Here is a 15,075-nt window from a genome sequence, read left to right as displayed (position 1 = left end):
TCAGCCAGTTCAACCCCCGATCTGTTAAATAATGTTTCATTATGTCTCCTGTTGAACCTGCAGCTCAGGTTTGTGGCGTTACCTGGCGGCTCAGTGGGGCAGGGCTGCAGGGTGCAGGTCTGTTTGGCCACCGGTTTGGTGATGGGGTCACAGCCCCGGACCAGCTCCCGGCCCTGGTAACACTTGACGTCCCTCATTCTCACTCCAACGCCACACGTCTTCGTGCACTGAGGAAACACAAAGCCACAACCACTAACTGACCTTAGAAAACCAAAAAGAAACCACGACATCACAGACAGTTTTACAGATAATGAAACAAACGTAGTAGCTGAAAGTCATTCTTAACACATATTCTCATTTTCAAGATTAGGGCTTTTGAAGTTAACATGATTCAAAATGGCCGTCACAGCTACTTTACTGTAGCAAACACAAAAATTTCTATAACTCTGTCAATTTTACAGATATTGAGCTAAACTTTGTTGTGTTTATACATTCTCTGAGAGCTAACAGTGTCAGGGAGTGGGGAAACGGAGGCGAACCCAGAATGCAGACTCATTTTAAAGAAAACTAATTTATTAAATAAAAACAAAAAAACTGGAACTAAGTACAAAACATAAATAGGTGAAGCATGGGTGATTAAACATGGATGAAGGCCAACAAGCATGAACCAAAAGCAATGAACCAGCGGAGACTGGAGGAGAAGACTGGACTTATAAAACCCAGAGGATAATCGGTAAGTGGACACAGGTGCCTGAAACTCATTACTGACAGGTGGAGGTGGGCGTGGCAGCAAACCCAGTGAAGACTGAGGATGAATGGAAAAACACTGGAGACAGAGGCAGTACAAAAAGGAAAACAAGATAACTAACAAAACCCAATAAGGCACAAAGAAAAAACTCAAAACCTCACAAACAGATCCTTATTTAAAACTTTGACATGAAAGTCTGTGGGCGATATGCATTCCTTCAAAGAATACTACCTTTAATTTGATCGGGTTTTACACATCTCTTCAAACTGCTTTATAAATAACAGTAATAAAAACACCAGATATTGCACAGGTGACAAACAAGAATAAACCCAGACCTCAAATCTGACATTGTTCAGATATAAGATAATAGTTTCTAGAAGAAAAAAAAAGAATACAGCCAACAGCTGAACTTTCGTAGCCGTGTTTACCTCAGACCAGGGGGTGGTGTACCATTTGAAGCACGGCCTCTCGAAGCAGGTAGCTTCCTCTTCAGGCTTGTCGCTGCCTCCACACGCCTCTTCATCAAAGATCTGGAACTTTCCTCCACTGATGCCGACACACAAGACGATCCTCCTCTTCACGCCACGACCACACGTCGTGTTGCACTAAAGAACAAAACTGTGTTGATCATTTTGAACAAAGCATGGCACTTTGGGATTTTTTTTTGTTTGTTTTAGTTGTTGATTTTGTCGCTTCACCCGCTCCCAGTCTTGGCTCAGCCAGTGTGGAGTGCAGTCCCTCTCCCCACAGGGCTGGATGGACAGCGGCTTGTTCTCCGGGGAGCACTGGTTCTCAGGGACCACACGGCCATCAGGAGTCTTACAGTACACGTGACGAACCATCTTCCCGTGGCCACACGAACCAGAGCACTGCAACGAACACAGGTCAGACATCACACTTAGCAATCCCTCCAGGATTTCGCGGGCATTTTTTGTGATTGTTGCGGGCTAAAATGCTTGATTTTGCGGGGCATTTTCCTAAAAGTTGTGATTTTTTTTTTTACTAAAATCAATAAAAAACTATAACTTTTAATATATAAACCAAAAATACTTCCTAGTTTTGTAAGATAATTACCAACAAACATTGACATTCTCAAAAGGTGCTGTATTTGAGAACTTTGATAGCTTCTAAACTGACATTCATGAGCATTTCTGGATTGTCCCTGGTCTGCAGCTCTCCTCACATGTTTTGCAGACACAAAGTGTTTGTCGATGCGTTTATGTTCCATGATTACACTGCAGGACGTGCAAAACAGCTTCCCCCCCACTCTCCTGCAGCTGGGGAGGAAACTGGTTTGCTGAAATCTTTGTGGGCAAATGTGAAGCATTAGCACACATTTTGGCTTCGGTCGCTGCTCCTGCACGCTCCCGGCATTCTGATGTTAACAGGAAGTGACGTCATGTGTCTTCTTCATGAGTTATTTGGGGTTATTTTGAATTTCACACTACACAAACCCACAAAGAAGACACTAGACCGCAGAAACAGAGGTGAATCACTTCAGAAACAATAAATATTGGGTTAAAGTTGCAGGAAAGTTGTGGTGTTTTGAACAAAGTTGCAAAAAGTTGCGATTTCGCAAGGTTTGCTCGATTTTGCGTTAATAGTTGCGATCGCAACATCGCAAAATCCTGGATGGTCTGACTTAGGAAAGTCAATATAAAATCACAGAACTGTCGTAGTTTGTCTCTTTAGTTGGGTTTAAGTTTGTCCTTTTATTGTACATCTTTGTAGATTTTTACTTGATATTTATTAAGAGCGTCTCAAAGTGATGCTGATGCTGTTAATAAAAATGTCCTAATGTGTTTTATTTCATGCAGCATCAGGCCTGTGTAAAGGAACTCACGGGCCCCCACTCTGACACAGTCCACTGGCGTTCGCAGGGCGGACCCGTGCAGTTTTTGACATTTGGCGGTTGGCTTATCGGGTCACATGGTCTGGTCTCATCAGAGCAGCGGACATCACGGGTCACCTGAGCTTTGCGGCCACATTTAGCAGGACACTGGATTAAAGAGAGGAATATTTACCATCAATATCCCCAACCAAAGGAACTTAACAGTAAAAAATGATTTAATAAATTAATAATTTGGATTGAAATACTAGAATACAAGAAAAAATTAAAGAGCAATTTTGATTAAAAGAGGAGGAATCGTTAATTCTTGTGAAACTTTTTTGTGAAGTGAACTTTATCCAAAGCGGGGTGAGTCATACCTCTGCCCACTCTGCTACCTCCCACTGTGGACCGCAGGCGGGGCTCTTGCACGCTCGTCTCTCCACGGGTCTCTCCAGGTCCGCCATGGTGCAGAGGTCACTGTAGACCGAGCTGTCCAGGCCCGGCGAGAGCATCTTCCAGCAGCGAACTTGGCGAAACTGGAAACCCTCTCCGCAGGTCCTGGAGCACTCGCTCCAGCTGCTCGCCTCCCATCTGGAAGAACACATTCATCTCATCAGACTGATGTTCTGGTTTTATCAGAGCAGGAAGTGAAACCATCGGTGGATATGATACCTCGGCTGACACTCTCTGCCAATGCAGAAGTCATGCACCGGTTCTGGTCTGGTCAGAGCATCGCAGTACATGTCATGAACTTCAACGCCGTCGTAACGAACACACGAGACAAAGGACTTTGACACCCCTGGATTGAAAAGAAGAAGCCGAAACAACCTGATTTATACAACAAGAAAAAAGAAAACAGAATAAATTTTCCGATGAAAAAGTTTAATAATCAAGGTGTTCACAGGATAAAGCTCTGATTGCATGAGAGCTTTGTTAGAAACTTTAGCATTCCTTCAAGGAATTAGTTTCATTTACTTCTGAGTTTGTTGCAAGAACTGAAAACAAAAAGAACTTGTGAGGTTTTCAGCTTTAATCAGATATTACAGTTATTGCAGTATTACCATTCAGGGATGTTGAGTGTGTTATAAAGTTTATCATTTTTTAATTACCTATAGAGCAGGTCATGCTGCAGGGCTCCTGAGATGAAAGTTTCCAGCGATACATGTCAGCAGGGCTCAGTTTCAGGTTCTTCTGGTAGAACCTTTGATTTCCCCTGTCAAACAGACAAACAATGAGGAAAACTGAAGCTGTGCTGCAAATGTTTCAATATGTCTGTGCGCTTACTGGGAACCTAAAACCTCTAGAGATTAAAACCTTTCAAGGCAACAATCAATTCTTCTAAATATCATTTTCAAAATATTTTTTCTCAGGACTTTTAAGGCTACAGAGGAGTAAACACAGCCCGGGAACGTGCAGGGCAGACAGCCACAGTGTGATGGCTGATTTACAGCCTGCAACCCTGCAAATACACTTTTTTTCTTATGTTGTTTCACCACATCACATAAAAGTCATATGCACATTCTTGTCATAACGCCGGTGATTTCATTTGCCAGAAGTTTATACGAAACTTAAAGCCTCTGAGATTTACCTCCATGTCAGCCACTCCGATTCTCACATTTTATTTCCTCCCAGAGGTGACGACAGTGTTTTCCCTTCATGCAGTATTTCTCACTTTTCTTACAAATACTTTGAATTATTTGCTTCTAAGTGCTGTGTTTCTTCTTCGTTCCCTCCATGCTCATCTGCTCTGCTCATCTGAAGGGACGTGTCAATGTGTGTTTTATACCCACTGACTGCAGAAATGGTGAAGCCAATATGAATTATTCATATGATCAATGTAAAACCTGCACGGTGTGCATGTTCGTCTTCCCTCCTGACTGGACCTGTCTGCATGTCAGGTGGATTTTATGTCCAGGTCCACCTGCTTACTGTCTAACTGCTTGTCCAACCTCACCGATTTACTGTCTGTAATGTTTATCTACCCGTCTGCCTGCTTTACTGCTGATATATAAACTTCAGTGACAGCTTTACGGCCTGTATGTCTCCGAGTTCACCTGCTTCACTGGCTGCCTGCAGGAGAAAGTTCACGAGAGGAAAACTGACGTTCCCTTTGAGTGAGTTCTGTCTGATAACCTGGTTCTGTTGGAACGGCTGGAGGTCCTCCCGCTGCTCGGAACCGTTCTGTTCTGGTTGTCTCCACTGTCGTTGCCTTTGTGACCCAGAGCGAACTCCAGCGTCTCGTTCAGGTCAATCGGGTCGGCCCGCTCCAAGCTGCCCAGGTCCACTTCAGGCGGGAACAGGCCGTCTGCCTCTGTCAGCAGCTGATTGGTGGAGATGTTGATGAGCAGCTCATCCGGACTCATTTGTCCATCCAGGAGGACCCTCCATATGAGGTTTGTGGAGTCCGGTTCGGTGTCCAGGGGTCCACCATCGGGTGCCGGTTTGGCAGTACTCTGGCTGCTGTTTCCTTCACATGGATCAAAATGTTTGAAGAGATATTTTATTCAAGTGTCATACATGGTGCAAAAATAAACTAGTCACACCTGTTAACTGATGATTCAGGTGTTTCAATCAGAGCTTGGCCCCTGATTTCCAGTGATCAGTGTTAAGGTGGTATCTTACTGGGCTCTGATTGATGAGATGGTGACTAAATATTGCAAGAAAACGTGAATTTTTCGCTGCAGTCCCACTGAACTCCAGGTGTTTGTGACCTAGTGACCACTGAGCCGTGGGGCTGTGTTTTCAATGGCCAACTTTTGCAAACCATGGCTTATGTAGATGTGCACAGCTTACAAAACTTAACTTAACGGTGCACAAAAGAAGTTTTATGTTAACTTTGCTCTGAGTCCAGAGACTCAGACATATCTGGGACCATCACACAGTGGAAACGTGGATGGTAGTCAGATGGATCAGTATTCCAGATTGTTATTTTTTTTTAAGAAATTGATGCTGTGAGCTGAAGACCAAAAGGGGAAAGGAGCGTTCAGCTTGTTGTTAGCAACAAGTCCAAAAGCCCGTCTGTGTGATGGTCTGGGCTTGGATAAGCGTTCTTGGTAAAGCTAATTTCCACGTCTGTAATGGCAGCATCGATGGAAAAAGTCCAGCAGAGATTTTAGAGCAGCTTATGTTGCCTTCAGGACCGCATCTTTACCTGTGGTACCCATGTATTTTTTAATCTGATCATGTAAATGTCAGGATTTGGGTTTTTTATTTGTAATTTCCTTTGCGTTTTGGGTTATTGTTTTCATGTTTTGTCTTTGTATTGTTTCTGTCTTTTGTGGTCTGTCATCATTCACTTCTCCTTTGTTTATCTCTTGTCTTCCCGCCACGCCCATCTTCACTTGTTGCTAATTGTAACCACTCACCTGTGCCTACTTCCCATAATTATCCTCCGCTTTAAAACCTGGTCATTCTCTCCACTTCCCTGTTGGTTCATTGTCTCTGGGATGTCTCTTGTTGCTTGTCTCGGGTTGTCTGGTGGCTTCGCCTCGCCTTTTTGTTTAGTTTATATTTTAGATTTTTGCTGCCACGTCAGCCCTTTTGTTTTGCTTGTTTATTTAAGAATAAATTTTTGTTTTTTCTTTAATGAGTCTCTGGGTTCGCCTCCTTCTCCCCCGGCCTTGACAGTAAAAGCAGATTCTGCACACATTACAAAGACATGGCCGAGGAAACATGTTCAGAATTGCAGGTAAATTAACAAATAAAATGTTGATAGAAAAACATGAAATATCTCCAAACTGTCTGCATTGAAATAGAAGTCAATGTAGCTGTGAGAATCATTCCTTTTTTAATTTGCATTTTCCATACCGTCCAAACTTTCTCTGATTTTCATCGACAGAATAGATTAAAATTAACTGCACAAAGGAGAGATTTTGAAAAAAAAACAGAACATTTCAGTATGATGTCAGCGGGTGTAAAAGGTGTACAGTGACTCCTTCGTCTCAGCTCTCCACCCACGATGGCAGTCAGCTGAGCGAGCTGAGAGCCCGCAGGAAGGCCATTACTGCCCATGTTTGTGATGCAGCCACTTTTAGAAGACCCAAACGCCACAAAAATTCTGAATTTTTCATCTGCTGCTGATCCCCTTTATGTGTCTATATCGTAAATAATGCAACGCTTCAAAAGGCCATCTCTTACACACGGGCAGAAAATGGAGCAGGAAAGAGGATCTGGATACAATCTGACCCACCTTCTTCAGTCTTGTGGGACACGGAAAACACGGGATGTATATTTTTTGACACACTCAAAAAGTTCAGGGTCTTGTTTGTTTTAGATTTTGTCTCATGATGCCCCTGGTGTCTGTGGAGACGAAGAGGTTTGTGGTCAAAAATGAAAGCTTAAACGCAAAAACAAAGTTTTTTTCTCATATAAATGTTGCCACATTTAAAGAAGAGACCCTAAACACCCTGCTGCCACAGTAAAACAGTAAATTATTCAACTATTTCACCACACAGTTGTCACCAGACCACAAACCGCTTCCCATCTTTTTTTTCTGACGTGCTCTTCTTATAAACAGAAGTTATAAAACTTTGAAATGTTTGCAGCATTACTGAACCTCTCTAATAATTTTTCTTGCCTCTTCCTCTTTTAAAAACAAGACTGTGTCAACTGTTGGCGTATCACATTATTAGTTTAAATGATCTGTAAATGATTGATCCTTTCACACAGTATCTTATGAATTGAATATCTAACCTGTGAACTTTGGGGCTGCTGCTTTGTCCTGGTCGCAGTCGATGGCCGCCGTCTCTTCGTACACCTCGTTCGTCTCCTGGTCCTTCTGTCCATCGGCGTCAGTCTTGTCCAGCCGGCCCCCCGGGACCTCCTGGTCGTACCTGCTGCCGTTGGGGGCCAGCGGGCCCCCCTCCTCCACAGACACCTCCCCGGCGGAGGAGTCTGAACCTGTGTAGACGGGAGGAGGTGGGACAGGAGGCAGCGAGTCTCTGAGGACGGTGTATTCGTAGGTGATGTAGGGGGTTCGGTCGTTCTGGTTCCACACCTGAAATGATCAGAGCTGACATTACGCCTTTTTGTCATTTATAACCTGGAAAAAAAAGAGAGATTTGTTTCAAACTAAACAATTTTCTTGAGCTTAAGTCAAAAAGTAAATAATCTTTACAGACTTTAAATAAATTCTGGCACATTTTAAGCAAACAACCAATACTGATTTTATCTAATAAAATAAAACAACAGCCTGACAATTAAAGCTGTTAATCTTTCTTTTTGTTTCAAATGAGGCATTTGCAGCTGGTCCTTCAGTTTATTTCTCTAATAATTACCTGTTTCTAGTTATTTCCTGCCTGATTATTTATATTATATAAGTCATGATATGTGAGCTTGTGTTTAGTTTAGTTAAAGCAGTGAGTTACTGATGCAGAGAAATTGATCATTAGTGTACCAGGATGTTTATCGCCTGGTCAACGGGGCCTTTGGCGACGATGTATTCGATCCCGGTCTCGTAAACGTCCATGGGCCGGCGGTATTTGAAAACAGTTCCTGCCGCGTGGAAGTTCTGGGGACTGTCCAGCTTGTAGGCGCCATTAAAGAAGAAATTTCCCGCCTGGTCAGTCACCGCTGGGGAACAGAAAGAAAAAACATTTACAGTTATTTATTTTCTGCTGTAATTTGTATAACAACGACGAAGACGGGGAAAGAACGCACCGAGAACGTCGGCTGATTTTTTTCTCTCAATGATCTGGATGTCCCAAGATCCTTCAGGGATTTGCGTGATGAAAGAGTAACCTAGACAGGAAACAGATGATATTTTATAAATCTAAAAATTATTTGCATTCAAGAAACTCCATAAAATCATAACAAAAAGCCCCCATAAAAATCTGAAAGGCCATATCTTCAGTTTGATGGTGAATGTTCAGAACACAGCTGAGACCAGAAGCAATGATTTTGGTCCATTTTTAACATATTATTATTATCTTCTTCTTCTTTCAGCTGTTTCCTTTTCGGAGGTCTCCACAGCGACTCATCCTCCTCCATCTAACTGTCCTCTGTGTCCTCTGTCCTCCATGTCCTCTCTAACTGCATCCATATATGTCCTCTTTGTCTCTAACATCCTTCTGTCCCTCCTCTGGACATGTCCAAACTATCTCAGTCTGTCCTCATCTCCCAGTCCTTCAGCCTGTGCTGGACCTCTGATGTCCTCATTCCTAATCCTGTCCATCCTCGTCCCTCCCAAGGAGAACCTCAGCACCTCCAGCTCTGACTCTTCCTGTTCTGTCTCCAAACTAACATGGCTGCTCTCACCACTGTCTGTAAACCTTTCCTTTAACCTTTGACCCTTGCTGCCACCCTTTTGTCACAGATCACTCCTGAAACTTTCCTCCATCCGCTCCATCTTGCCTGGACTCTCTTCTTCACCTCTTTACCACACTCCCCGTCCTCCTGGACAGTTGAAGTCCTGCACCTTTGTGACCTCTGACCTCGTAGTCTCCCTCTTCCACCTGCCTCGCTCTCATTCTCACACAGCTACTCTTATCTTTTCTACAGACTTTCATCCCTCATCTTAATAAATAATGATTTTTTTGCAGCTGTGTCTCATGGGATAAATTAAAACTATCCACAGTCTTGAACCAACAAAGTTAATATTCTGTAAAATGTAAATAAAAACGATGCAATGTGTGTCTAAACCTTTAAACACTGGTTTTATTTAGGTAAAAACAGAGGCTCACCCAGAGTTGTGGCTCCGCGGCGGAAGTTCCCCGTGACTCTGCTGCAGCTGCTGCCGTCGCCCTGACAAACACCGCACTTGTCCAGGGTGTTGGAGGAGAACAGCACGCCATCACATCCGATCGGCTGGGCGGCGATGTGTGGGATGTAAAAGCAGACACAAAAACAGTGTAAATATCTCTCCTGACGAAAGAAAATTTGCAAGATGAAACAAACTCACACAAAAAACTAAATTATAAGCACAAAGCCAGATAAAAATATAATTTTAAACAAGTATCATTGAATAAAATGACTGAATGAATTGACTTTCATTTTTTTGCTAACAGTATGAAACAAAATTATTTCATGTCAACATCATTTAATTTATTATACATCCATTCCTGCATTTCACACCTGAAACATTAAAATAAAGTAGAAACACAGGCAAATAAGGGCTGATAATGAAATATAATGGGGTTATTCTATATTACTGATGACAACAGGTTATTTTGATCATCATTTTTCTGCAGCCAGTTTGTCCCGCTGAGGAGCTATAGTTTGTGTGCTAATAAAAAGTTGAGACAAAGACTGTGAGACACATTTATTTTTTATTTCTACGGTGTAGAAGAAGACGCCCTGTCCCATACACAGGATGTGTTGAGAGTTTAGAAATGATGACAACCTTGTGGCGGGAAGAATGGAGCAAAATAAAAGACTTTATTGCTCGGTATCATCGAATCCTGAATGCTGTGAGAAGGACTGGTGACATTAAAAAGTGATAAAAGCTTTACAGGTCCAACCTTTTTGGAAATATTTTGGAACAAAGAAACATAAATGTTATGCTTTCATACTGTCTTGTTTCTGCCTGATACTTTAATGTTTCTCAGGCTGCTGAGAAACATTTAAAACAATTTTAAAGTTTATAAAATAACATCTGAGTTGCAGAATGTCTGTTTCCTTCCACCTTTCTCATCACTATATGGCTCTGATGGACGCAGAAATACAAAATTCTATATGTGAAAATAGTTTTATATCATTTAAAGGAGCTAAAAGTTAAAAAGTTGAATCTTTCTGGCAGAAGGAGCCTCAAGTGTGGCGTGTCATCGTGTCCAGTTGGTGACATTGGAAATGAAACCAGTGATTGATGGCAGGTTAAAACGTCAGTGAGGACAATTCGGACCGACCTCACATGTCCCGTCCACGCAGACGCCGCGGTAGCTGCTGTACTTGCAGGAAGTGCCGTCTCGCGCCATCACCATGAGCTGCCTATGGCCGTCCGTTGTGGTGCAGTGAAGGTCGCAGGGGTTGCTGGAGATATGAACGTAATCATCTAAAAGACAGAAAAAGAGAAGTCAGGGTCAGTGCATGACCCAAAGCTTTCAACTTTGCAGAAAACGACGGATGAAGCAACTCTTTTATTGGTTTATAAAGTTCTTAATTGGCCTGATTTTATCCTATAAATCCTTAAGGTTTCTGTAAGGTTTTCTTTCTTTATTTGTTTCAAATTAAATGTTAATTATATGTAGATTCTTATGTTCATGGTACGTCTTGTGTGTGTTTTTATGAAATGTTACTGACTCCAGCTGTTATTTAGATAGTTCTGGTTATAGTTGTTCCTACCAGGATAGAGGGGTTTCCATTGGTAGCTCCTCCCGCTGTAAAGCTGCGAGTTAAAGGACCAACACTGCTCCTCTCTGAAGCTCCTCCCAGCGGCGGGACATTCCTGGTTAACACAGACAGCATGGAGCATTTAAAGAGCTCTTTGCACTCTTCTTAAGACCCGGGTTTTACACCTTACTGGACAAATAACTTCCTTTTTTACCATTTATCTGTGCACAGATGGGGGTTTTCTGTTTGGAGCACTTCACTAACCACAACCACAATCCTCTGCTGCCAGCCAGCTGGAGAGACTGTGTTTGTGTTAATAAAGATGTGAACGGGCAAGTCTGCGACTCACTTTAGTGTTGCAGAGATGATATTTCTTGGCTGTTCCTGTGCAGGTCATGTTGTCTTTCCCAGAAGCAACTTTCTTTCTTTGGACAGAAAACAAATATTTGGAGAAAGAACAACATTTTAACGCTTAACATCAAACTGAAGTGAAAAAAGCAGCCTGAATGATTTATATTCAACACATTTAACTTACTGCTGTACATGTTTAGTTGTTCTATCCTCTTATTGATGCTGCAATTTAGTGCAGGTGTAAAAAAGCAGAAAATGAACACCTTACTGTGAATGCTGTATACCACATGTGTCAAAGTCAAGGCCCGCGGGCCAGATCCGGCCCTCTGTAACATTTCATCCGGCCCCCAACATAACATTTAGATTTCATTGTCTGGGACAGATCGAGTCTCTGATTCTTATTTTGCTTAAAAAAACTGAGCCTAATTAATGAAGTTTTCTCTCGACAGTGACTTAGAAGCCAACAATATATAGTTTTAGTTTCTGTATGATCAGGTTTTTGTGGATGGCTTTTTAAAAAAATCTGTTTTAATGTTAAAATTTTCATTTAAAAGCTGAGTGAGGTGTAAGAAATGACAGCTAATGATGTGCTTTTTGAAGTTTGATCCATTTGTCTGTGTTCATTAAAGTATGTTTGCTCTAAATTCTGTATGATCTGTAACTGGGAAAAGGTCATTGATATTTCTATATGAATGATTTGACATAATACATCTAAAACCAAGGTTAATTTATGTAATTTTTAATAAATATTGATCGTGATTGGCCCTTGGCTAGGACCAAATTTTTAATTTTGGCTCCCTTGCGTCACTGGGTTTGACACCCCTGCTGTATACTGTAAGTTTTCACGAAGCCGCCACGATGTCCATCAGTAAATAGATGCACAGTTTGGGGTTGTGAGTGACGGACCTCTGTTTGAGGCAGTGTCTCTCCTGGGACATCACCCCCCCTCCACAGGTCCGAGTGCAGGCTGTCCACTTGGCCCACTCGCCCCACCAGTAGGTGGTCACTTCCAGCTCCTCTTCAAGACTGTTGGAGGCTGTGCCCTCCTCCTGTGCACCCTTAAACACAGATAAACACACAGAAAATAAGAATGCATTCAAGTAATATTAATAGCAATTAATGCAGAAACAGCTGCTCAAAAGAAGCGAGACTTCTGTGTTTTGCTTCTAGAACTTTTTGCAAGCCGCGAACACAACAATAGGCCATGATTTTCAAAAACTGGTCAATCAGAAATGCAGATCGCTGGTTACTTGATCTGCAATAAAAAAATCTTCCTGTTTTCTTGCAAATTTTGAGTCCTTACCTAGTCTCCCAACAGCGGCAGCTCAGTGAGATACCACCTATAACTCTGACCTGTGAATTATTCAGGAATAAAAGGCCGTAAACACGAGGGATGAAGTGAGTTGTTTGCCTCGTGGATTTTTAGACGCAGTGACTTGTCACAGAGACAGAATTCGTTTCCACTTCTTAACGCTGGTCAAAAAAATGGCTTAAAAGTATAAACTGTAAAGACATGACTGTGGTGTGAACAGGGCCAAAGCTGCTGTTATATTAGTGACGGTGACCGCAGCAGCTGTATGATTGTTGGACCGCCAGAGGAGCGTGCGTAAATGAGCGTCACGGTGTTTTGTACTGAGGCTCCGGTGTGTGAAGACGTTCAGCATTTCCCACATTCCTGATATGGATTAACAGCATTAACTCGGCCCGAAGGCTGCATCCATTTATTCAGACGGGTTCATCGGAGTGACCGCTGGAATGTGCACTGAGCTCCTTGTAAAGGTGTGAGACAGAGCAGCTGTGAGGGAAACTCTACAAATACCAGACGGCGTACGTGGGACAGAGCGACAGGCACGTGAGAGGGGAAAAAACGAGCTGATGGATGAGTTTAACGTTGAATCATGACCGTGTCCCGTTATGCATTTCTTTTCTTCGCCTTTGCTTTAAGACAGTTCAGTCCAACATGTTTTTTATTTTACCTTTTGATTTAATCTGACTGAACTCATTCAAATATTAGGAGAGTATAAAACCTACAAACAGCACAAAAAATACAACCCCAGTTCCAAAAAAGTTGGGACATTGTGTAAAATTTTAATAAAAACAGAATGCAATGATATGCAAATCTCACAAATCTATATTTTATTTACACTGGAACATAGTAAAAGTACCAAATGTTAGAAATAAGAACTTGGCAGCAACACGGCTCAGAAACATGAGGACAGGGGGAGCGAAGGGCTGTAAAAGTAAGTGGTTTGAATAAGAAACAGCCGGAGGAGCATTTTGACACTAATTAGGTTATTTGGCAACATGTCAGCTCCCAGGTCTGGTTCAGAAGGCAAACATACTCCCTACATTTCAGATAAAGGTTTAAACTTTTCTTTTTAATAAGCTTTATATTTAAAGTTGGCTTCAGTTAGCCTGTAGTTAATGTTAAACAGCTGCTTTACGACGTCTCTTCCTTCTGTTGTCTTCACTTGTTTTAATCTCCATGGATAATTCATTCTTTCATTCATTCATTTGTTCACCTTTGTCCCTGAGCGAGACACGGATTACACTCTGCACAGGTTGCCGGTCCATCACAGGCCCACACAGAGACAATAAAACAAGCGACTGTGCATGCTCACTTGTAAGATTAGTTCAGAATCACAAATTAATCTTTTCTCTCTCTCTCTCTCTCTCTCTCTCTCTTGAAGTGTGAAGTATTTTTAAGCCGTCTGCAGTCAGAACTCATTTAAGGAGCAAACTTTCACCATCTGAAACAACTCAGACTTAGACATCCTCCATCCGACTGGTGTTAACTTTGTTCCTGTTTCCATAATCAGATAATGTTTGTAAAGCTATGTGTTCAGTGGCTACTTCCACAGATCAGCTGTAATTCGTTATTTCCCTGATTTATTCAAAAAACACGTGATTATGAAAGAAAACATGCCCTTTTCTGAGAAGATAACAGTTGGTAGGAGAGATAAAATGATTCCTGGTGGACTTGATTAATCAACAGTAGGTTTGTTCTTCAGAGAAGTAGCAACACGAACTATGCTTGGTTGGCAGAATTAGTGCCAACATAAACAACTGGCTCGTGCAAAAACGATGAGATGGATTTTTTTAAATCACAGATTTTGCTCAAACTTCTAAGAGAGTCTTGACTGGGCATTGCTCGGAGAAGCTGTTAGCTGGACTAGCCCATGAGAAGATCGCTCCGACTGCCGTCTATGCAGGTCGGATATTAACTGCTTATGAATACTCGACAGAACCCCAGTTTAAAAGAGCCGTCTAACAAAACGTGCATGTTTTTAAACTGTGGGAAGAAACCGAAGCACGAAGACAAAACGATGCTTGCAAAGAAAGTTCGAATAACTGAGATTCAAACCAGTATTTTGCATTTACTGATCTGCAGAATCAAGCTGTTTTTAGATGTTTTTTTAATGTGAATTTGTGACGTTTAAGTGAACTGAGTTGAAATCAAAATTTGGCACAAGTGAATCTGAGTAAGGTAAAAGAATTGCGTACCTGTAAGCCTCTGGTGGACAGATTTCCCATGGACACCACCAGTGTCAGGAAGCCAAGGAGGACCACACCTGTCTCCCCAAACTGCTCCCATGACCACACCCTCATCCTAACAATTAAAAAGAAAGGAAATTTAGTAAAAATCAAACCAAAAAAACTCAACATTTTTACACAAATGTGCATGTTACATTTGTCTAAAAAGAGAAATGCATTAAAATCATTGAGAACATACATGCAAGATTCCATCCATCCATCCATCCATTCTCTTCCGCTTATCCGGGGTCGGGTCGCGGGGGCAGCAGCCTAAGCAGGGAGACCCAGACTTTCCTCTCCCCAGCCACTTGGGCCAGCTCCTCCGGGGGAATCCCAAGGTGTTCCC

General features: G+C 42.2%; 1 protein-coding gene across 1 annotated transcript in view; it reads right to left on the bottom strand.

Annotated features, from left to right (window-relative positions):
• The window catches only part of adamtsl2 (ADAMTS-like 2), a 29,870-nt gene that overhangs the window by 1,431 nt on the left and 13,364 nt on the right, over positions 1-15,075 (bottom strand). Inside the window, exons 2-18 of the mRNA XM_017427791.3 lie at positions 14,700-14,805; positions 12,102-12,253; positions 11,194-11,269; positions 10,857-10,959; positions 10,421-10,566; positions 9,260-9,383; positions 8,238-8,318; positions 7,975-8,150; positions 7,272-7,575; positions 4,713-5,046; positions 3,689-3,792; positions 3,252-3,378; positions 2,957-3,170; positions 2,592-2,747; positions 1,447-1,617; positions 1,177-1,353; positions 83-227 (exon numbers count right to left, since the gene is read on the bottom strand). Coding sequence (XP_017283280.1) covers positions 83-227; positions 1,177-1,353; positions 1,447-1,617; positions 2,592-2,747; positions 2,957-3,170; positions 3,252-3,378; positions 3,689-3,792; positions 4,713-5,046; positions 7,272-7,575; positions 7,975-8,150; positions 8,238-8,318; positions 9,260-9,383; positions 10,421-10,566; positions 10,857-10,959; positions 11,194-11,269; positions 12,102-12,253; positions 14,700-14,804 — 2,695 coding nt within the window. The 5' untranslated portion in view covers position 14,805. The remainder of the gene's footprint in view (positions 1-82; positions 228-1,176; positions 1,354-1,446; positions 1,618-2,591; positions 2,748-2,956; positions 3,171-3,251; positions 3,379-3,688; positions 3,793-4,712; positions 5,047-7,271; positions 7,576-7,974; positions 8,151-8,237; positions 8,319-9,259; positions 9,384-10,420; positions 10,567-10,856; positions 10,960-11,193; positions 11,270-12,101; positions 12,254-14,699; positions 14,806-15,075) is intronic.

Source organism: Kryptolebias marmoratus, linkage group LG1, assembly GCF_001649575.2.
Source record: "Kryptolebias marmoratus isolate JLee-2015 linkage group LG1, ASM164957v2, whole genome shotgun sequence".
NCBI classification, from domain to species: Eukaryota; Metazoa; Chordata; class Actinopteri; order Cyprinodontiformes; family Rivulidae; genus Kryptolebias; species Kryptolebias marmoratus.
This window is presented reverse-complemented; position numbering and strand designations above follow the sequence as displayed.